At 42.3% G+C, this 23,446-nt stretch overlaps 2 protein-coding genes across 7 annotated transcripts in view; one reads left to right on the top strand and one right to left on the bottom strand.

Annotated features, from left to right (window-relative positions):
* The window catches only part of CHEK2 (checkpoint kinase 2), a 47,458-nt gene extending 46,983 nt beyond the window's left edge, over nucleotides 1–475 (bottom strand). Inside the window, exon 1 of one of the 2 annotated variants that reach the window (XM_060612845.2) lies at nucleotides 363–475. The gene's annotated coding sequence lies outside the window, so the exon portion shown is untranslated. The remainder of the gene's footprint in view (nucleotides 1–362) is intronic. The other variant, XM_078435593.2, reaches the window with a different exon arrangement.
* On the top strand, nucleotides 4–22,989 carry HSCB (HscB mitochondrial iron-sulfur cluster cochaperone). Of its 5 annotated transcripts, none has more exons than XM_060612858.3 (6): nucleotides 4–394; nucleotides 2,117–2,213; nucleotides 2,564–2,653; nucleotides 3,277–3,421; nucleotides 7,316–7,363; nucleotides 22,823–22,989. In XM_060612858.3, the coding sequence occupies exons 1-6, from the start codon at nucleotides 159–161 to the stop codon at nucleotides 22,858–22,860; spliced, it is 654 nt and encodes a 217-aa protein (XP_060468841.1). In that variant the 5' UTR covers nucleotides 4–158; the 3' UTR covers nucleotides 22,861–22,989. The 5 variants fall into 5 exon arrangements, with proteins under 5 accessions (XP_060468841.1, XP_060468839.1, XP_060468843.1 ...); XM_060612856.3 differs by lacking the exon at nucleotides 22,823–22,989 and adding an exon at nucleotides 15,932–16,072 and having other exon boundaries at nucleotides 5–394; XM_060612859.1 differs by lacking the exon at nucleotides 22,823–22,989 and adding an exon at nucleotides 15,932–16,072 and having other exon boundaries at nucleotides 392–503.
* Nucleotides 22,990–23,446: the final 457 nt, after the last annotated feature.

Genomic DNA, 23,446 nt, shown 5'->3' with positions numbered 1-23,446 from the left:
GTTGTAGTTTAATATGAGGAGCGGGATTCCCAGAATCCAGGTTCCCCCGGGTTATCCCGCCCCCTTAGCTGCCCAGCCAATCAGCAGCAGTAGTCTGGTTGGGCCCTCGCTCACGGTTTCCCTCCACAGGTGACCGTGGCGAGACAGGCCGCGGCCAGATGTGGGGCGGAAGGACCGGCGCCTTGCTGCGGGTGTGGGGGCTGTGGCCCGCAGGGGTCCGCGGGCGGAGACCTCTAGGCTGCAATGCTGCGTCTCTGGCCGGAAACAATTCCCCCCAGTGTTGGAACTGCGGCGGCCCAGGGGTCCCCAAGCGGGGAGACGGGTTCTTCTGCCCACAGTGCCGCGCGCTGCAGCCACCTGACCTCACTCGAGATTACTTCAGCCTCATGGACTGGTACGAAAGGCGGTTTCAGGAAATGCGCCGGGCGAGAGACACATCCGGGACTGGCGAACTAGCGTGGAGGGCCGATCATGCTTGGGAAGGAGAGGGCGGGACCTGTTAGGTCGATGGGCGGAGCCCTGGAAAACTGGGGGCGGGGACTGGGAGGGTGGGATTGCGGCCGGTGAGAGAGGAAATTGAGGGGTGGGCCTAAGGATAGGCTTTTGATCGATAGAGACCAGAATGGAGGGAGGACTGAAAGGGCGGGGATGGAGTTCTGGGGGAACTGAAGGAGGCTTCAGTGGAGGGAGGGTTGGGACCTGAGAAGAGAAGCTGAGGGGCGGGGCCTGAGTGAAATGAACTGGAGTGCCAGGGAAAGCAGACTGGAAGGACAGGGTCAAAATGGTTAAAGTTGGAGTGAGGATTTTCAGAAAGGGGTACTGAGGTGTTATGCAAAATAAGGGAGTAAATGAGCTTCCAGGTTTGTGAACACATGGAGATGTTGGGAGAATAGTGCGCCTAGAGGGCTTGGGGGCTCCCCGGAACTTTCCACCTACGCATCTCTTCCATCTGACTGCTCCCGAGTTACATCCCTTTATAATAAATGGGTAATCTAGTAAGAAAAACAAACAAAATAGGGTGTAAAAGCACCGAAAAACTGAACGTTGTGGTCTGAGTCTGAGAGAGAAGGGAGATTTGGAAGGAGAGAGACTGAGAAATGACTTTTTCCTGTTTTCCTCCAATGGTCGAGGAGCTTGGAGAGAGGTGAAGTTTGGACCGAGCCAAACTATTATGACAGGGCAGACTCCACGAATAGAAAGTGAAAGGGACTGGGTTAAAATAAAGTGGGAGACCAAGATGAAGGGACCTGGCCTCTCAAAAGATCGGGTGGGATTCGAAATGGTCCCCTTAACTCTGGGATCTGCCCCTGCCAGTCACTGCATACTTATGATGGGCTGCAGTAACACTATCCTTTAAGTTCTTGGAACACGCCCATCTCGTTCGCACCTCAGGGCCTTTGCATGTTCCCTCTGCCTCTGCATGACTTTTTCCTCTCATCTTTGATTATTTTTTTTTTAAGTGTATTTATTTATGTGGTGGGGTTGGGCTGGGCAGAGAGAGAGGATCCCAGGCAGCTTCCAGAACACAGGGCTCAAACTCATGAAGCCTGAGATAATGACCAAGAGTGTGTCGCCTAACTGTGCCAACCAGGCACCCCTGATTATTTTTCATCATTATTCAGGTCTCAGCTCAAATGTCATCTCTTTGTCCACCACATCTACCCCTTTCTCTGACCTTTTTCTCTTTTTTTTTTTTTTTTTTTAATTTTTTTAACGTTTATTTATTTTTGAGACAGAGAGAGGCAGAGCATGAACGGGGGAGGGTCAGAGAGAGAGGGAGACACAGAATCGGAAGCAGGCTCCAGGCTCTGAGCTGTCAGCACAGAGCCCGATGTGGGGCTCGAACTCACGGACGGCAAGATCATGACCTGAGCCGAAGTCGGCTGCTTAACCAACCGAGCCACCCAGGCACCCCTTTTCTTTCCTTTTTTTTTTTTTTTTTTTTTTTTAATTTTTTCGACCCTTTTCTCTTTCACAGCACCTACCACTTTTTAAGGTTATCTCTCTCTCTCTACATGTTTATTGCATCTTCCCCCATGAGAACAGGAACCAGGCCCACAGTATAAAAATACAAAAATGTTTGAGGCATGAATTTTATCTCCCAATTTCCTTACAGCAACCGTGCCTTCGCAGTGGACACAGCGAAGCTCCAGAATAGGTACCAGCAGCTACAGCGTCTTGTCCACCCTGATTTCTTCAGCCAGAGGTCTCAGGTAGCCTGTTAGCCACCCCTAATCATACCCAAACACTAGTGCGTGGTGGGGTGGGTAGCCGTGGCTTTGCAGTGATGTGATTATCAGAGACAGAGCTAAACAGCCAGCTCCACCCGGGGACAGCTTGACCCCAGACTGCCAGGCCCTGGATCTACCCTGCACTCACAGCTTTTACCTGACTTCCCAGAAGAGTTAGAACCCATCTGTTGAAAATAAAGACAGCTCATCCCACACCAGTTCTACTTTGATGACTTCCTTAGGTGCCGGCCCATCAGCATTTTATGAAACAGTTTGTGAATGTAATGTGGCTATACCGATGGTAATAAGATTATCTTCATCTCCACTAACAGACTGAAAAAGACTTCTCAGAGAAGCATGCGACCCTGGTGAATGATGCCTATAAGACCCTCCTGGCCCCGCTGAGCAGGGGACTATACCTTGTAAGGTGATTTCCCAACCCTTCTATGCCTGCCTACATGGTATCCATTGTGCTGTGGGACAGCTGCTCCCCTGTATTCAGCAGAAGGGTGCTTGAGACCTGAGTTAGTCTAGGGATCCAAAAATAATTAGCCTCAAAGATACTGAATGGAGATAGTTTTCTCTGAATACTTGTAAATCTGCTTGCCTGATTGCATTTTTTTTTTTTTTTACCATTTTCTCTAAATTTCAAGGGTTGGATGGTGATGGCATTTAGGGAAGAGTAATTTGGGTTTTTGTTTGTTTGGTTTTTTGGTGGGGAGGAGCAGAGGGAAGAGTTTAGCACCTTAGAATTTTAGGATTTAGTAGAATCTTTACAAATATCTAGTTCAGTCTCCCGAGTGGAGGAATGACTCCTCCAGGGTTACACAGTCCCAGGGAGCAGAGAGGAATCCTGTCCCAGCTCTCTTATGTCAGTGTGACTTTCTCATACCCTACCTTCACACTCTCACTATTAAGACAGTTCCGTGTTTTGTTTTGTTTTGTTTTTATGCATGGTATTCTGTTCTGAAGGGTGAGTAGGATTTATGACTCTGGCCACAGTTTCTTCAACTAACCTTACTTTCTCTGCTTCATGTCCCAATAGCTAAAGCTCCATGGAGTAGAGATTGCCGAAGGGACAGATTATGCAATGGACCAACAATTCCTCATGGAAATAATGGAAATCAATGAAAAACTTGCAGAAGCTCAAAGTGAAGCTGCTATGAAAGAGATTGAATCTATTGTCAGAGGTAAAAGATAAAATACCACTGAATGCATTTTATTGCTGTTGTGAGTACATGCCCAAGGTTAAGTGGAGAACGAATATGAAAACTACATATTGGTCATCATAATGATTCAGGGAGTATGTTTTTTCTTGATTATACTGAAAGCAATTTTGTCTGAAGTTTAGACTTGCAACATCCGTAGCTTGCCGGAAGGCAGCCCTAAACCAAGAATGTAATAGTATTTTGCAGATTGCAATCCTCCTTCCTACCCATGACATCATTTAAAAAAAATGTTTTTATTTACTCTTGAAGGAGAGAGATAGAACATGAGTGGGGGTGGGGCAGAGAGAGAGGGAGACACAGAATCCCAAGCAGACTCCAGGCTCTGAGCTGACAGCACAGATCCCGATGCGGGGCTCAAACTCACAATCTGTGAGATCATGACCTGAGTGAAGTTGGTTGCCCAGCCGACTGAGCCACCCTGGCGCCCCCGATGACATCATTTAGATGTTATTATTGTCTCTGACAAAGATAAATAGGGCTTTCTGTGCACTGACAGTGTGGAACCTGCTTGGGATTCTCTCTCTCTCCCTCTCTCTCTACTCCTTCCCCTGGTAAAATAAATGAATAAAAACTTAAAAAAAAAAAAAAAAAAAAAAAGCCTGGGTGGCTCAGTTGGTTGAACATCCAACTTGGTCTCAGGTCATAATCTCATGGTTCATGGGTTCGAACCCTGCATCAGGCTCTACACTGACATCTCAAAGCCTGGAGCCTGCTTCAGATTCTGTGTCTCCCTCTCTCTCTGCCCCTTCCCCCCTTGTGCTCACTTGCTCTCTCTCTCGTTGTCTCAAAAATAAGGAAATAAACATTAAAAAAAAAAAAAAAAAAGAATAAATAGGCCTTAAAAGTTCATGGAAATGCCCAAGGTCACCTTGCAGAGCAAAGACTGAAAAACTGACTTCTGATCTCATTGCTTCGCTTTCCATCTTATTGCATAGTGTATCAGTCAGGGGTCTCCAGAGAAACAGAACCAATAGTATATATGTATACATGGAGAGAGAGAGAGAGGGAGAGAAAGAGAGAAACCTATTTTAAGGAATTGGCTTACATAATTGTGAGAGCTAGCAAGTCTAAAATATGAAGGGCAGACCAGCAGGCTGGGAAACTCAGGCAGGACTTCTATGCCCACATTATCAAAGCTAATCTTTACTTAAAGTCAACTGGCTGTAAATGTTAATCACATCTACAAAATACCTTCACGGCAACATCCAGACTAGCATTTGACAAGACAACTGGACCATAGCCCAACCAAGTTGACACATAAAATTAACCATGCCATGCACAAAAGTTTCCAAATTCTCCCGATTGTATGCACGTATGTACTTTCACAAACGTTTGTGGCATGCCTACTATGTACCAAGCATTGTGCACGACACAGTGAATAAGAAACACACCACCGGCCCGTGTCTTCATGGAGTTTATATATTTCAACTCATTGTGTCCAAAATGGAGTTCATGAGCCTCTCCCCTCCCTCCTGAAAAAAAACTACTCCTCTGCTGATGTTCCCTAAGTAAATGACACCATCCAGTTGCAAAGTCCAAAACACTGAGGAGGCATTCTTAACAACTTATCCTCCCTTACCCCCGTAGACAGTCATCACCAAATCTCGAAATGCCAACCTTCTAAATGTGACCCAAATCTGTGTTTTCACTGCCAGCACCCTGTTCCAAGCTACCATTCATTCTCACTGGGACAACTGCAGTAGCTCTAGACTGGTCTAGCTGTACCCTCAATCAAATATATTCCTACATTGTGATTTGTGTGATCTTTTGAAACCCAAGTCTAATCACATTACCCTTGGTCTTACTTTAAAATTTAACTGGCTTCCCAGTTAAAGATCAAAGTCTTATGGGCTTCCAGGGGCTTCTTCCTCCCAATTGCCTCTCCACCTTAGGCACACAGGCTATTTCTAGTTCTCCATCTGTATCAAGCACCTTTCTACCCTAGGGCCTTTGCACAGGCTGTTCTTTTGCTTGAAACCCTCTTCTACTTCTAGTTAACTCTTCTTGCTCCAGATCTGGGGGCAATCATCCCTTCCTCAGAGAATCCTCAGCGAACCTCTTTATCTATACCTTTTGACAGTGGACACTCCCCCCTTGTAGGACCAATCACAGTTGTAACCTTACTGTTGTACATGAGATTATTTGACCAATTTCAACCTCCCTCCCTCCTTGGACTGGAAGTTCTGCAGAGGCAGAAATTGTATCTGCTTTTTGGTCCCCTCATATCCTCAGCCCATGGAATATTATTCCACAGGGTATATTGGCGTATAACAGGGGCTCAGTAAATATTGAGTGAATCATGATCAAAGAATTACTTGTTTAAAAGCAGTAAAATGACAATTGGTGAGGGGAGGTCTATCAGCCAGGAGTGTATCAACAGCCTTACACCTGGGTGGTGTTGGGAGAAGAATTCAGTGCTTGCAATTAGAAGCCCCATCTGCACAGCTTTGGAAGGCAGAGGACTATGATGCTGTACGGTAAGGGAGTCTTGGGTGCACTGTCAACACTGCCACTGAATTTATGTGTGACCTTGAGCAAGTGACTTCACCCTCTGAGCCTCAGTTTCCTTATCTGTAAAATGGAGATAACATCAGTACTGGTTGTTACAAGGATTAAAGTAAATGAAATAAAACATGTAAAACGCTTAACACAGTGTCTGGCCTGTAGCAGGTGCTCAGTCATTGGTGGAGGTTATTCTAGCCCTAGAGTAAATGTCTGGTTTTGAGCAGGTCACTGACCTTCGTTTAGATTAATTCCTAAGTTTCTTTCCCTATAGGCACCTGCTAAGGCCCAAGGTTAGTGAGTGCGTATTCGAGGGCATAGGGCTAGTTAGATCTGGGACAGAACTTCAGAGCCTCTAGACTCCTAAGCCAGTGTTCTTTTGCCAACACCACATTGCCAGTTTCCCGCCACTGTATGAGAATCTGGACACTTGGGGTCTGTTCCCAGCTCCTCCACTCAACCGACCATGTGACCATAGGGCCATCTCCCAATACCTGTAACTGCCTGCAATGCGGATATAACATGTTTGAAAATGCTTTGAAAGCAGGCACCATATAAATGATTGATACTATTTATATCTGGAAAACACACATAAAATTCTTCATTTTCTAATGAAGACCCAGCAGAAACATCAGGTGGCCGCTTCTCTACCTCCTTTGGCATCTTCTCTCTTATGGTACAACATAATCTAAATGTTTCATTTTCCTGGGCGGCTGTAGAAGTTGCAAGAGATTGCTTGAAACACTGTAATGCCCTGCCCTAGGCAATCCTAGCTTGCTAATTTTCTCCTGCTTGAAATCTGGAAGATTCATACTACTTGATGGAGATAATCAAAGCATTTCCTTGTCCTGTTTATTTTATTTATTTATTTTTATGACTCTATAGCCATTTTACATGACTTAGTGATTGCCCTTCAGACCTTTTTTTTTTTTTTTTTATGTTTATTTATTTTTGAGAGAGAGAGAGAGGGACAGAGAAAGAGAGACAGAGGATCCCAAGAGGGCTCCATGCTGACAGCAAGGACCCTGATGTGGGGCTCGAACTCACAAACCGTGAGATCATGACCTGAGCTAGAATCTGCTGTTTAACCAACTGAGCCACCCGGACGCCCCCACCCCTCAGACCTTTTGTAAGTAGAAAAACATAATGTAACTAGGGTCAGCTGCACCAAACAGGAGCTGTCTTCATGGGACATGTGGAGACAGAGTTTATGAGGCCTTACCCTGGAATCTAAGCTCCCTGTTGTGTTGTGTTGTGTTGTGTTGTGCTGTGCTGTAACCAGCTACAAAGTGTTACCCTGACATTATTAGTCTATTTGAATAGAAAAATTAAGATACTGATTTTCTCTTTCAGCTAAACAGAAGGAATTGAGTGACAATGTGAGCAAAGCTTTTGAACAAGGTACTTTCTTCATTTCTTGACTTTCTTAAATATGAAAATAGATTGTAAGCACTGAGGTATAACCATTCAATAAGTAGCTATTATATATCCATCCTAGGATAGGTACATGAGGAGCTATAAAATATAGGCAAGCCTACATTTCTCCCTTCAAGGATTCACAGCCTTGCTAGAGAACCAACTGGTATGCCAAAAAACAGTGATATGCCAGAGAAAGATTAGATGAAAGTGCTTCTATTCCCCTTTAGCAAGTAGGAGAAGTGAAGGTGAGGGTTGTAGGCTGAAGCCAACAGAGACAGATCCTGAGGGCAAGGCTGCACAATCAACATTTGGCAAAGCCTGCACACCCCTTTCTTCTGCAAAGCCCAGGAGGAGAAGCCCGTGGCAGAGCTGTGCCCAAATTACAAATATGGGCTATTCATCCTGGTCCCCATTGCTCCTGGTTCCCAGGTTGAAGAGATTGGGTCTTTTTCTAGCTATTTTGAAGCAAGAACAGTCTTTTTCTCCATCCCAGACTTATGCCACCCCTTAAATAACAAAATAATGGCCTTTTACCCTTTACCTGAGAGATCATTTGATTGTGGGAAGCAAAAGGCCACTCAAGCTAGCCCAGATCAAAAGGAGATTATTATAATGAATTGGGACTATCTCCCAGAATCCAAAGAGAAAGTCCCTGTGATGATTATAGTACATAGTGTGATAAGAGCTCTTCTGGGGCAAAGCCTGGGGACCAGAAAACAGTCTGGAACCAAAGCTGTGGTCACGGACTCGGTGCTTCTGGCAATTCCTTTCCATCCTCTCCTCACTGTAAACCAGCTCCATCACCTTCCTCATTAGCGTGCAGTGCTCCAAAATGCCCTCCCCCATGGGATGACTCTTTAGTCCTCCTTGGTCTATTACCTTATAAGAACAAAGACTTTGACCATCTGATTAGAGTCCCCTAGACCCATCTCCGGATTCCTGAGAGAGGGGATTTGATGGAGCCAGATGCCCATTGCAGTCCAGCTAGTGCTGAGGGCATAGGCTTATACAGTGTGCCGCCCAGTTTGCAGGGACTGTAGGAGCCCATTCTGAGGCACAGGCAGAGGGAAAGTCTCTAAAAAGATGTGAGAGAAAGCTAGATTAACAGCAGAAGAGTCTGGAACCTAGCCTGATACATCTGCCTGAAATCCATGAACCCAGCCCACTGGCTAAGATGTTCACGTATTCCACCATCTCCTAGCACATGTTGGCAGATTTTTATGTTTTTGATTATGAAATATAATTTTTAAGAAGACTACACAATACATAAGTACAATTTAAGGAATAAAAACAAAAACACCCATGTCCCTACCGCTCAGCTTAAGAAATAGAACATGCACAGAAGATATACAAATGGCCAATAAGCACATGGGAAGATGTGCAGCATCACTAATGATTAGGCAAATGGAAATCAAAACCACAGTGAGATACTACCTCATACTCATTAGGATGGCTATTAGAAAACCCAGAAAATGACAAGTATTGGTGAGGGTCTAGAGACATTGAAACCCTTGTGCACTAGTGAAGGGGATGTAATACAGTGCAGCCACCGTGGAAAACAGTACGGTATTTCCTCAAAAAGTTAAAAATAGAATTACCATACAATCCAGTAATTCCACTTCTTTTTTTTTCTTTTTTTAACTTTATTTATTTGTTGGAGTGGGAGGAGAGAGAGGGAGAGAGAGAAATCCAAAGAAGGCTCTGCGCAGAGCCCGATGTGGGGGTCAGACTCACCAACTGTGAGATCACGACCTGAGCCAAAATCAAGAGTCAGAGGCTTAACTGACTGAGCCACCCAGGCACCCCCAGCAATTCCACTTCTGAGTTTACCCCTGAAGAATTGACTCAAAGAGATACTTGCATACTGTCAAAGATAAAGCCATATACTAGTTAAAGTTGTAAGGATAGGTTTTAATCAGTAATAACTATCGCCATAGGGAAAAGAGTGCGGTGTGAACCGAACTCCAATTTGTACAGAGATGACTGAGCATTTTAAATTAAAGGGAGAAGGAGGGAATAGGGAGGGGGGTGAGTGTTGTCTCAGTAGAGTCTGGGAAATGAAAATTACAAAAATGGGAAGGTAGTGGGGGTTGGTCCATGTGAAACTGACCTGGGTTGCTAACTGGGGCTTAATTAGAGTGGGGCTCAGACACTAAGAGACAGGCCCTATTTTCTAGTGTTGGCTGCAACAAACAGTATGAAAGAGACAGCAAGAGACATTCTTCTTTCTCGGAACAATGGAAGTCCATTTCTCATTCGATCTCCCTTTGTTTATTAAGGTCTAGCTGAACCATCTGTTGCTACTTGGTAGGAGAAGATATTTACTGGATGACATGAGCAGTCAGGCATTTAATGAGGAGCATCTCTATGGAAACAAAAAGAAAAACAAAGATTAATGGTGGGAGCAGACTATAAAGCCAGTTTCTGAGTCCAGAGGGTGGGCAGTCGCTTAAGACTCTGAACTCTTAAGCATCTTTACATGGTGGTATGAGGATGGCAATGACAATCTGATAGATATCTTAGTTTATAGTTTGAATGCCAGTAGTGATGGCCTAGACATCAATGTCACAGTCATGGCTACTTCCCAGAGCAGAGCATGGAAGACACAGGAGTTCTGGTGGATTTTCTGGGTAGCCCAAGTGGCAGCAATGGTTGCCCACACGTGATTTGTAGTGACAGGTTCTTTGATGTTTATATCAAGTTGTCTGGCATCAGCTTACGGGGCTTTTTCAGATCCTGGAGGAAAGGGCAACCACAAGACAAGCTGAGTCCCAGTAAGGACCTGGGCAGTCAGGTTTTAGTTCTCAGTGATGCCAAGTCAGGAGAGAAGGAGAAAAATGGGAAACAAATTTGGAGAGTTGTAGGCAAATATTGAAGGAAACTAGGAGGATTAAGAATTTGCTAAGGGCTAAAAAAAAAAAAAAAAAAAAAAAGAATTTGCTAAGGGCTGACAAAATGTGTAAGATGGCAGGAAGGATCCAGTTCGGTTTTCAGGAAGATAATAACCTCAGAGACAATGAGCAGAAATAGATTCCGGGTGTGACATACTTTTCCACTGTCATGAAATTTCTCTCTACAGTCACCCCCCTTTTTAATCAAATGTTATCAGTGGGGTGCCTGGGTGGCTCAGTCAGTTAAGGCTCCGACTCTTGATTTCAGCTCAGGTCATGATCTCACGGTTTGTGAGTTCAACCCCCGCATTGGGCTCTGTGCTGGCAGCTTGGAGACTGCTTGGGATTCTCTCTCTCCCTCTTTCTCTGCCCCTCCCTCCCCCCAAATAAAATTAAAAACTTAAAAAAAAAGGTTATCAGAGTAAGAATAGTTCTGTTTGCAAAATAATTTTAGTTTCATTAAAGTTGGCCTAATTATTAGCATGAGTGAAATGAGAATGGTAATCACCCATACAGATTAAGTTTCCTTTATGGAACCTTTTATAAGGAATCTCAGATTGGACTTTAAAAAGCCTCTTAATGCTAGGAATTCAAATGAAGAATTCACTGTCAGACATCACCTGCACTACCTATGGACTTGGGTGAATTCCTCTTTTCTCGAGGTTTCCCAAAACATCCTAAATTTCCTGGGCCTATTGGGAAATGACCTACTTTACTCACCTGTAAGGCTGGGAACCCTATAAACCAGGTGCCAACCCAGTTTTTTCCTAGAGGGCTTTGTAAGCTTGGCTCCATAAAGTCAACCTTACCTCCTTAAAATTGTCCATTCTGTCTGATTTTATGCATCATTTTCAAATGTGACATTCCTATCAAAGCTTTGGTCATAAAACCAATGTTTTAAATTATGTTCTATTCTATTGACTATTTTCCTGAGCCTAGCAAATAGATATAGTGCCATGAAAATAATAGTGTCTTTCTCTGATGGACTTATTTTGCTATGCATTATATTCTCTAGTTCCATCCATGTTGTTGCATATGGCAAGATTTCATTCTTTTTTTATGGCTGAGAAATATCCCATTGTGTATATGTATATACCACTTATTTACCCATTCATCAGTCGTGGACACTCGGGCTGTTTCCATAATTTGGCTATTGTAGACAATGCTGCTATAAACATCAGGGCGCATGTCTCCCTTCGAATTAGTATTTTTGTATTCTTTGGGTTAATACCTTGTAGTGTGCAATTGCTGGGTCATAAGGTGGTTCTATTTTTAACTTTTTGAGGAATCTCCATCCTGTTTTCCAGAGTGGCTGTACCAGTTTGCATTTAAGAAACAAAACAAATGAGAAGTGCCTGGGTGGCTCAGTCAGTTAAGCATCTGACTTCAGCTCAGGTCATGATCTCATGGTTCATGAGTCTGAACCCTGCATTGGACTCTCTGCTGTAAGAGCAGAGCCCACTTGGGATCCTCTGTCCCAATCTTTCTCTGCCCCTCCACCGCTCCCACATGTGTGTGTGTGGTGGGAGAGGGGGCAGTTATGTGCACTCTCTTAGAAATAAATAAACGTTAAGATTTTTTTTTAATAAATGAAACAAATGATTATATGGGAAAAAAAGAGGAAGACAAACCAAGAAACACACTTCTAACTATAGAGAACAAACTGATGGTTACCAGAGGGAAGGTGGGTGAGGGGATGGGTTAAGTAGGTGACGGGGATTAAGGAGATGAGCATTGGGTGTTGTATTTAAGTGCTGAATCACTAAATTGTATACCTGAGACTAATATGACACGTTATGTTAGCTAACTGGAATTTAAGTAAAAACTTAAATAAATACATAAATATTTTTTAAATGTTTGTTTATTTATTTATTTATTTATTTTTGAGAGAGAGCACACACACAAGCAGGGAAGGAGCAGACAGAAAGGGACACAGAGAATCCCAAGCAGGCTTGCTGCCAGCACAGAGCTCACTGCAGGGTTCTAACCCATGAACCATGAGATCATGACCTGAGCCAATATCAAGAATCTGTGCTCAATCAACTGAGCCCCTAAATATTTTTTTAAAAACAAGACTAAAACTTCCTGGATCATTAAGTCATAAACCCATAGGCTTTTTTTGGTTGTTTTTTTTTAGTATGTATGTATGTATGTATGTATGTATGTATGTATTTTTATTTTAAAGAGAGAGAGCACAAGTGGGGAGAGAGACAGAGAGAGAGAATCTTAAGCAGGCTGCACCATCAGTATGGAGCCCAACACAGGGCTCGATCCCGTGACTCTGGGATCACGACCTGAGCCAAAATCAAGAGTCAGACACTCAACCAACTGAGCCACCCGGGAATGCCCCCACCCCCACCCCAATGGCTTTTTCTTTAGAGTTTTGAAAATCCTAACTTCGTTTATCATTTTAGTCTCAGGGTTATTTAAGCAATGCCATCAGAAGGCTATACCTCAGGAGTACCTGGTACAATCTTTTTTCGAGGGTCTCTGAGACAGGCCCTTTTTGTTAACTACAGTAGTCTGCCATGCCATGTAGCTGGTTGCAAGAGCTTGTAGGAAAGCATCAGCGTAAAGCAACAACTCTCTGTGGATAGCAGAAGACTTAAAGTGACCACAGTTAAAGACCTGATGAAAGATCATTGTAAAAATACTACGGTTGACAGGGAAATGTGGTTGTTTCTGTAAGTCAGCACATTGTGAAATAATAACTAGGCTGATCACAATATGCAAGAACCTATTATAGATAGAGCATTGACAAATTTCTGGGAACTTTATAAGATTTCTGAAATAATAGCATTCTACCCATACAAATATAACCTCCAGAAAGTTAAGTATCTCTTCTTTGACAATGCTTCCCATGTAATATAATTTCATCGAATAAACCTAATTAGTTTAACATCTCTCCTTTTAGAAGGTGAGAGAACAAATCCTTTGAGGTTCTCCAGGGACCCTCAGAAAATTCAAACTTAGTTTTAGGTCAGGAAGACTTTATTTAGAATTTGATTTTGGGAAGTTGTCTGAAGTGTCGAATGCTTTAAATATTTTAGGATCATAGGTCATCGTGAAACAATACTTAGTTATCCACTTAACAATGTGATGATAAAATATTTCAAAGGCAAATACAAGCGGTAACATGAAAAATAAAGATCCTTAGCTCCAAATAGAGAGAAGACTCTTCTCTGAAGCAATGAAGGACATGATAAAGACAACATGAAGCACAGGAAGTTACTTTGATAAGACACACAATGTTTGTTTCCTAGGCAGATTACTCAAAAGGTTAAGAAAAATATTTTGCAGTCTTTTATTAAGAGCAGACCAATGACCCAAGGAAATTTGTCATTTTAACAGAACGAAAACCAAACTCTGGTTTTCTATCAGTGCACTATTGACATTGAAGTTCATTTCAAGGGGCACCTGGCTGGCTCAGTCAGTGGAGTGTGCGACTCTTGATCTTAGGGGTATGAGTTTGAGCCCACATTGGGTGTAGAGATTACTTGAGAAAAATAAAATCTTAAAAAAAAATAAAACTAAAAAACTGAAATTCATTTCAAAAATATGTATAAATCCACTTAATCTTAACCAGCTTTGACCTCACAACATAAAATTCCTTTTCCACAAATGCTCTACAACTTTCAATATCCATTCATATTTTGTTGTATTCCTTTCTTCCTTCACATTCTACTTTAGGACACAATTACTCCTTTATCTTAGCAGAAACATATTCTTCATTCTTCGTGTACTTTTCATATAAAAACACATCCTACGTTTCTTCCAATCTTTGTACCCTGAAGTTGTAGTCATATTTTTTTATATATTGATTATAAGTTTTAACCATTAGTAAGCTTTATTTTACTAGGAAGTAGACAATTGAGAACTATAATATGCCAGTATTCTGTAGTAGTAAGCAAATTTATGACTATACCATCTCATAAACTGTAGAGGTGTATATGCTTCCTGTAATACATTTTTTTTTTTTAATATGGCAAGAACATGTTTATTAAGAGACTCAAAATCCTTGGCCTCTCTGGACCATATAAAAATAAATAGCCAATGGACACCTAGGTGGCTCAGTCAGTTAAGCATCCAACTCTTGATTTCCACTCAGGTCATGGGATTGAGCCCCAAGTTGGGCCCTGCACTGGCAGCATGGAGCCTGCTTGGAATTCTCTTTCTCCCGCTCTCTCTCTCTGCCCCACCCCAGCTCACACTCTCTCTCTCTCTCCCTCTCTCTCTCTCTCTCTCTCTCTCTCTCTCTCTCAAAGTAAATAAACATTTAAATATATATGTAAATAAATAAATGGACAAAAATATATAAATTTCGGGGTATCTGGGTGGCTCAGTCAGTTAAGCGTCCAACTCTTGATTTCAGCTCAGGTCATGATCTCACGGTTTCGGTTTCATGAGTTCGAGCCCGGCATGGGCTCTGTGCTGACAGCAGGGAGCCTGCTTTAGATTCTGCCCCTCCCCTCTTTCTCTCTAAAATAAATTAACTTAAAAAAAAAAAAAGTATATAAACTTAAACTTTTGCTTAATAGTAAATGTTTTAGTAGTGCCTGTGTGGCTCATACAGTTAAGCATCATTCTTCAGCTCAGGTCACGATCTCAGCCCCATGCCATCAGGCAGGGTGAGTTCAAGCCCCACACAGCAGGCTCTCTGCTGTCAGCGCAGAGTCCACTTGGGATCTTCTGTCCCCCTCTCTCTGCCCTTCCTCCGCTCTCTCTCTCTCTCTCTCTAAACAATAAATAAACGTTTAAAAAATAGTAAATGTTTTAGCACTTTATCTTATTTAGAAATTATTTAGATATTTCATGAATATCCATTATTTAACTTAGTTTACTTAGCAAGACTAAGGTTTCAAGTTGCCAGGAAGATTTTGGACATGATTTTTAGGCAGCATATTATAAAACATATTTTTTGTTGGGAAAATAAAGTTTGTCAGAATGATTTTAATTTGAGTAATATCAGATTTACCATCTCTAGAATCTTAAACATCTAGTTAAATATAATATTAGGTTATTTGACCAGTAAGTCCAAATAGAATGAAAATGTATGTTTGCATTATATTTAATGTTAGCAACTCTATAAACATGCCTATTTTATTAAACCCAACAATATCAAGTTAGTCTTATTTACCAAAGATTTATACAAATTACGTGGCAATGAAAAATATTTGAGTTGGCTCCTATAATTCTGGAAGTTTTAGAAGACTTCGTTTACATAAGAACTTCTTTCTAAGCCAATTAAGATACAACTCCTTTAAGGGATTTTATAAATTAATTTGGTAATCCCATCTGGAGATAGAGAAATATCATTCATATATATACATATATATATGTATGTATCATATATATATATATATATATCTATATAGATATAGATATAGATATAGATATATATCTATGATACATAGATATATATGATATATAGATATGTATATATATATCTATAGATATAGATATGTATATACATATCTATAGATATAGATATAGATATAGATATATGTATATCTATAGATATATATATAGACACAAATACAGATAGTTCAGTTTTCATTTTTAAATTTTATCTGTAAGTCAGACTGGCTACCTTGGTCAACAGAGTTGGTTTATTCTTGTTTGAAATGAAGCCTCACATTAATGTCTCTGTTTATTTCAGATGATTTTGAAAAAGCCAAGGAAATTTTAACAAAGATGAGATACTTTTCAAATGTAGAAGAAAAGATCAAGTTAAAGAAGATACCTCTCTAATGATTACTAGTTTAAAAGTTTTAAAAATAAAGTTCTTATATATTTCTTTTCTGGCTTCTGCTAATTGAGACTAGAGATGCTTTGACCGCTTATAGCATCTTAGTTAAACCCGTGGCTCAAACATCACGGGATGTCAAAGTTTGTCATGAGAGGAAACAGTGTAGGGAGAGCTTGGGTGGTCCATTCTTTGTGTGATATTTAATACAGCATGCTCCCCCTCTAGGCCAGTAAGTGAGGAAGTGGGGATGTGGCCAGCTCGAGGCCCTGGAGAAGGGGTTGGCAAGTTTTTACTACAAAGGGCCAGATAGCAAATACTTCAGGCCCTGTGGCCCATACTGCCTCTGTTGTAACTACTCAACTCTGTCATTGCAGCTTTTGGTCTACAAAACAGGCAGGGGACTAGATTTGGTCCAGGCTTTCCCAACGTCCACCCTAGAACTACATCTTCTTTCTAATTAGTAGTGCCCTTGTTACCACAAACTGCATTCAGTTTGGTAACCATGCAGAGCTGCCTAAGAATCTCTCAGGCCTACATTTCAGAATGTAGACAATATTTATTACCAGTTAGTCTGGTATTTAACACCAACCCCATTTCCAGCTCCACCTTGGTGGGGTTGGAGCAGTTTTAATTTCTTTCTGGACAGTTGACACTCTCTTCTCTATTCCCCCACTCCTCTAATCCACCCAAAGAGCAACTCCTGCTTACTCTTTTGGATCCTTGGAAATTCAGATTAAGTTCTTGATTCATTTCTAGAAGGAAAAAAATGTCCCCCCTTTTTTTAAATCTCTGGATTAAGGAAGATTAAAATAGAAAATTCTGCTTAAAAAATTCCAAGAACTGAATGGGTGGGTCAGTCATTTAAGCATCCAACTTTTGATTTTGGCTCAGGTCATGATCCCAGGGTCATGGGATCAAGCCCCACATCGGGCTCTGCTCCGAGTCTGGAGCCTGCTTAAGATTTTCTCTCTTTCCCTCTGCCCTTGTCCCCCACTGGTGTGCTCGCGCTCTCTCTCTCTCTCTCTCAAATAAAAATAATAATAAATAGAAACAAATTCCAAGATGGGTGCCTGGCTGGCTCAGTCGGAGGGACATGTGACTCAATTTCAAGAGTTGTGAGTTTGAGGCCCACATTGGGTGTAGAGATTACTAAAAAATCAATAAACTTGAAAGAAAGGAAAGGAGAGGAGGGGAAGGGAGGGGAGGAAGGAAGGAAGGAATCTGAAGAAATGACAACTCTTGGAGAGAATTACTTGTTTATAATTGAAAAGTGAGAACCAAGGTTTAACTCCTAGAGCTTAAAGCTGCGGCTCTTTGGGGCACCTGGGTGGCTCAGTCAGTTGAATGTCTGACTTCAGCTCAGGTCATGATCTTTGGATTCATGAGTTCGAGCCCTGCATCAGGCTCTGTGCTGACAGCTCAGAGCCTGGAGCCTGCTTCCGATTCTGTGTCCCCCTCTCTCTCTGCTCCTCCCCCACTCATGCTCTGTCTCTCAAAGATAAATAAACGTTAAAAGAATTTAAAAAATTTTTTTAAAAACTGTGACTCCTTTGCATCCTCCCTCATCCTTGTCTAAGAAATTTACATCTCATGAATCCTAATCCTGTTATACTGAGTTTGTTAACATTTTAGGATTTATGGATCTTCTGAAGGCAAATTAACCACAGCAGCTGTCTGGCTTAATGGTATTTAGGAATATCAGCACGATCACCAACTCTCTCACATTTTAGGAGGAGAATGAGTGATTTGTCTAAAAACACACAGGGAGTCTTTAAGTAAACAATTACAATGCAAGCAAATGTCCTGATTAAATTGGGTGCTTCTGCAAAGGAATAGGAGATGACAGCAGTGCTTGAAGTACTTCTGCAGACAATCTTCATTCCTCCTTCAGAACAATGACCAGAACCAGCACAATCTGACCACAAAAGGAGATCAGATAAACATCTTTGGAGGAATTTCAAAGAAACTTTTCCCCTACCTGTTGCCATGAGCTAGGAAGCTCACTATGCCTCCCGGCAAACTACTTCTGATTTAAGGGATAAAAAAAAAAAAAAAAAAAAAAAAAAATTATTTCTGAGTCTGGGATTACTTTTTTTTGTTTTTCCTTCACTCTTTCAAATTCTTTCCCTGTTAGTGTAAAGTCTAAGTTTAGTGGGACCTCTAAATCCAGGAACCTTTGCACGTATTCCCTGACAAAGCCCTTATGGGGAAGTATACTTCCTGGCATCTGCAAGGTTAGTAGCCCTATTTGGATTAAAGGTTTTTTTTATTTTTTTATTTTTTTAATGTTTATTTATATTTGAGAAAGAGAGAGACAGAGTGCAAGCAGGGGAGGGGCTGAGAGAAGGAGACAGAACCTGAAGCAGGCTCCATCCAGGCTCTGAGCTGTCAGCACAGAGCCTGAAGTGGGGCTCCAACTCACGGACCACAAGATAATGACCTGAGCCAAAGTCAGACGCTTAACTGACTGAGCCACCCAGGCACCCCTCTTTTTTTTTTTAAGTTAAGTAATCTCTACACCCAATGTGGAGCTGGAACTCACAACCCCAAGATCAGGAGTCACATACTCTTCAGACTGAGCCAGCCAGGTACCAAGTGAAACAAATTAAGCACTCACCTCCCTCCCCACATTATTCCCAATACAGAAAAAAATTATCAGAACAATAAGAGGTTTTGATTAATTTGTGATTATTTCTTCTCCAACTCTGCTGTTCAGACAGGCCCAGTCTTGTGGATTGGATGGGTCCCCCCAAAAATTTACATGGTGAAGACCTAACCCCCAGTGTGGCTATACTCAGAGATGGTACCTCCAAGGCATTAAGGTTAAATGAGGTCATAAGGGTAAGGCTCTCATCAGACAGGATTCATGTCCTTATGAGAAAAGATACTTTCTCCCTACACTCATGCACTAGGGAAAAATCTTGTGAGAAAGCCAGAGAGAAGGCAGCCAGGAACAGACTCCTCACCGGAAATAGAAACTAACCATGCTGGCACCTTGATCTTGGATTTCCAGCCTCCAGACCATGAGAAAATTAACTTCTATTGTTTAAGTCACCCAGTCTGAGGTATTTTGTTATGGGATCTGACCTGTCTGATACCCCTGGATTTGAATCCTAACTCTGCCACCCATTTGCTTGAGTCCACAATTACGCTAAGCTTCATTTCCTATCTTTAAAATGGTGATAATAATACCTGTTTCACAGGATTGTTGTAAGGATCAAATGAAATAAATTATCTAAACAAATTGTTTAGCCCAGTGCATCGCATATGGGAAGCACTGAAATGTGACTTTTAAAATTATAATAACTACTGGGGCACCTAAGTGGCTCAGTTAGGTGACTGACTTTGGCTCTGGGTCATGATCTCACAGTCCATGAGTTCAAGCCCCATGTTGGGCTCTGTGCTGACAGCTCAGAGCCTGGAGCTTGCTTCAGATTCTGTGTCTCCCTCTCTCTCTGGCCCTCCCCAGCTTTCACTCTGTCTCTCTTTCTCTCAAAATTAAACAAAAATTAATTAATTAATTAATTAAAAAAAAAAGTTCTTTAACATTTTATTTATTTTTGAGACAGAGAGAAACAGAGCATGAACGGGGGAGGGGCAGAGAGAGAGGGAGACACAGAATCGGAAGCAGGCTCCAGGCTCTGAGCCATCAGCCCAGAGCCGGACGTGGGGGCTCGAACTCAAGGACCGTGAGATCGTGACCTGAGCTGAAGTCGGCCGCTTAACTGACTGAGCCACCCAGGCGCCCAATTAATTAATTAATTAATTAAAATAAAATTATAATGACTACTTTTATTATTTGGCAACAAAGTCATATCTTTTCGCATCAGAGTAAACAATACCCCTTCAGCAGAGTTTCAAGCACCTATTTTGTGCAAGAGAATGTTCAGCCCTGGAAGAAATACATAAACAGATGCTTCTTGTCTATTTGAGGATTATACCAATAATCAAAACAATAATAAAAGTTCCCATTTGCTGGGGAGACTGGTTGGCTCAGTCAGTAGAGCATGTGACTCTTGATCTTGGGGTCATGAGTTTGAGCCCCATATTAGGTTCAGAGATTAGTTTTAAAAAATCAGTAAAAAAAAAAAAAGTTCCTATTTGCTCCATAGTTACTATGTGTAATATTTTGCATGAATCCATCAAATTACACCCAATTCAGCTCATTTCACAGATGAAGAAACAAGCTCCCAGAATATAAGAGTCAAGAGCCATGATTCAAACCCAAGTCTACCTCAGCCTGTGCTCTTAGGGAGGCTGAACCCACCAGATTAAGTACCAGCCAAGAAGATAAAACAATTTGTACACCAGGGGCCATTTACCAGGGCCCACATCATGCCAAACAGAAGCAGGACTTGACCCAAGTCCCTATTTCCAAGGCCTGCATATACAGCTTCACTGGGCATAGGGAGGGATCGCTCTCAGGTAAGCAGGTTTCAGGGAAGAGGGGGAGTGGAGTCCAGACAGGCAGAGAGAAGCTGTATCATGTGTCCCCAAGCCCCATCCCCTGGTTGAATGACTCTCTAGGAAATCTCACAGGACCTGGTATATCGTCCTTACTCATGGCTACGATGTATTACAATGAAAGGATCAAAAGCCAACTCAACAAAGGGAAAAGGCACATGGGATGAAGTCCAATGGCAACCAGGCACAGGCTTTTAGGGGTCCTCTCCCAGGAAGTCCCACAGGGCACGCTCATTCTGCCAGCAACAAGCTATGACAACCTCTGTGAAAATGTCATCTTCAAGGGAAGCTCATTAGAGACTCAGGACCCGGACTGTTTCTTGAGCACTGGTCATATGAGCACTGATTGCCTAGCATGTGCCAGAATTCTAGACTCCCAGAAGGAAAAACAGGTAGTCAGCATAAACTACATTGTTTCTACAATTTAGGTACAGTGGGCCAGTCTTATCAATCCTGGGAATAACTACACTCTCCCCAAATCCAAATTCCCAGCCAAGGGCCAACCTTGTCAGCAGGCCTTTCTAAGGATACGCAATCTCAGGACTGCTATGTTAACTTTTTTTCTGCGCAAAAGCCAAGGGCATTCGCATCAGAGCAGAGGGAATTCTATAACAAATAATCCAAAAGCAGAGAGGAAGGCGCCTCCATTGCTGAAGGGCTTTTTCCCATCTCTGTGGCTGCCACCAAGCAAAGAGAAGGATGCTGCTCTGAGTCAAGGTAGCAGTCAGGCCTCCTAGGGTGTTCAATAGCAGGTGACAGAGCCTGTGCCTGACTTGCAGGTAAAGCTTTACTTTGACAAAGAATTCTTCTGGTTCTGTCACTTGTTATGTCACATGTAGAATGTATCAGAGGTGGCCAGATAAAAAAAAATACAACACACCATCTTGTCCTTTCTCGGGGTCACAGTCAGGAGGCAGAAGAATCATCAGAAATGAATCATCAGGGGCTCCTGGGTGGCTCAATCAGTTAATGTCCAACTTCGGCTCAGATCATGATCTCACAGTTCATGAGTTCAAGCCCCGCGTCAGGCTCTGTGCTAACAGCTCGGAGCATGGAGCCTGCTTCAGATTCTGTGTGTCTCTCTCTCTGCCCCTCCCCCGCTCATACTCTCTGTCTCAAAAATAAAATAAACATTAAAAAAAATTGTAGGGGCACCAAGATGGCTCAGTTGGTTAAGCATCCAACTCTTAGTTTCGGCTCAGGTCGTGATCTCACGGCTTCGTGGGTTGGAGCCCGGCATCGGGCTCTGTGCTGGCAGCATGGAGCCTGCTTGGGATTCTCTCTCTCTTCTCTCTCCCTCTCTCTTTCTCTGACCCTTCCCCACTCATGCTGTCTCTGTCTCTCTCTCAAAATAAATAAACTAAAAAAAAACAAATTATAGACCACATCACCGTATTATGCAGGTAAAACATCTCTGGGTAAAACTTCATTAATAAAGTTTTGGGTTTTTTAAAACACACGCGAGGACTGTGAAAACCAAGTTTAATGAGTAGCTAAGAATTTGTACAGTAGCCCTTCCATTGTTCTTGGAACAATGTGGAAACAAGGAAGGTATTTCATTTCTCAGACTAATTGCCCATTTATTCTGCCCCGGTAATGGACACCGAAGAAACCAAGGAATTTCGTGGGTATTCTCATTGACATTAACTCCAAAGAGCCGTGTGAGAATCCCTAATTTCAAGCCTACTCTTGCCAGAATCCATTCTACAAGGTGCTCCAAGAGTTTAGAGTGGGAGCGCTTGTCATTGCCTGCAATCTACAGTAACTCCCCTTCTGGCTCCAAAAACACCACAAACACTTCCTATACTGGAAAGGTCTGTTTGCATGCAAAAGATGGCAGTTGTTATTCAAGAAAAGGACAAATGTATGCAAAAATTTGGAGGTGAGAGGGAGGAACAGAGAAATTCAATGGAAAACAGAGGAAAATCCAAACTGCTGGCTGCAGACATCAGGTAAGGAGTGGGAAGAGATGAAGCTGGGAGGTAGGCAGGGGAGGGATCCTGAAGGAATAGGAGTCTGGTAAGGAAGCTAGACCTTCACCCGAGAGTAATAGGGAGTCATGGAAGGGTTTAAGGCAGGGGAGGAACACATCAGGATTGCATAGTGGACAAGTATCTCTGTCTGTGCTATGGCTAACAGGCTGGAGGAGCTAGAGTAGAGCAGGAAGACTGGCTAGGCGGTTCCAGCAAGGTTCATGGAGCCTGCAGGGTCATAGTGGTACCAATATCCCGCTTTCTGCAAAGTCCTACTTGCTTATGGGAGGAAGCTGCCACCCACTGGGACTGTGCTTACCAAGCAAGTGATATTATCTGTCTTGCCCCTTCTCTTCTGCCCCAGGCTCTCTTGTTGATGTTGACCTGAGAAGCCACGTGTAGATGCCTCATCACCACGATCAGTGCTCACCATGACCATGCCAATGTCAAGATGACCCAGTTAGTCAACTAATAATAAACAAGGAAAAAAGTGGACAGGAGACCTAGACTAAAGGAGACTCGAGAGACAAGGAAACCTAATGCAGTGTTGAATCATGATGCCATCTATAAAAAGACATTTAGAGACACTTGGGAAAATGTGATTACAGATTAGGTGATTTTATTTTTTATATATATTTTAAAAATTCATGTATTTATTTTGAAAGAAAGAGTGAGAGCAGGGGAGGGGCAGAGAGAGAGGGAGAAAGAGAGAATCTCAAGCAGGCTCCACACTGTCATCACAGAGTCCAATGTGGGGCTTGAACTCACCAACTCCGAGATCATGACCTGAACCAAAATCAAGAGTTGGACACTTAACCAACTGAGCCACCCATGTGCCATGGGTGTTTTTAAAGAATTATTACTTTTGTTATGTGTGATAATAGCATTTGGTTACTTTTCTTTCTTTTTTAAGCATTTGTTAGAGATAAACACTAAAACATTCACAGATAAAATATGACTCTGGGATTTGATTTAAAATAATCATGAA

The sequence above is a fragment of the Panthera onca genome, chromosome D3 (genome assembly GCF_046562875.1).
Source record: "Panthera onca isolate mPanOnc1 chromosome D3, mPanOnc1 haplotype 2, whole genome shotgun sequence".
In the NCBI taxonomy this organism is placed as follows: Eukaryota; Metazoa; Chordata; class Mammalia; order Carnivora; family Felidae; genus Panthera; species Panthera onca.
Note: the sequence above shows the minus strand (reverse complement) of the source record. Positions and strands in the feature narration are given on the sequence as shown.

Excerpts from the sequence above, each read along its gene's own strand:
- HSCB (XM_060612856.3), top strand. The coding sequence starts at position 159 with ATGTGGGGCGGAAGGACCGGCGCCTTGCTGCGGGTGTGGGGGCTGTGG. Across the intron at positions 395-2,116 it reads TACTTCAGCCTCATGGACTG|CAACCGTGCCTTCGCAGTGG; the intron begins GTACGAAAGGCG and ends ATTTCCTTACAG. Across the intron at positions 7,364-15,931 it reads GAGCAAAGCTTTTGAACAAG|ATGATTTTGAAAAAGCCAAG; the intron begins GTACTTTCTTCA and ends TGTTTATTTCAG.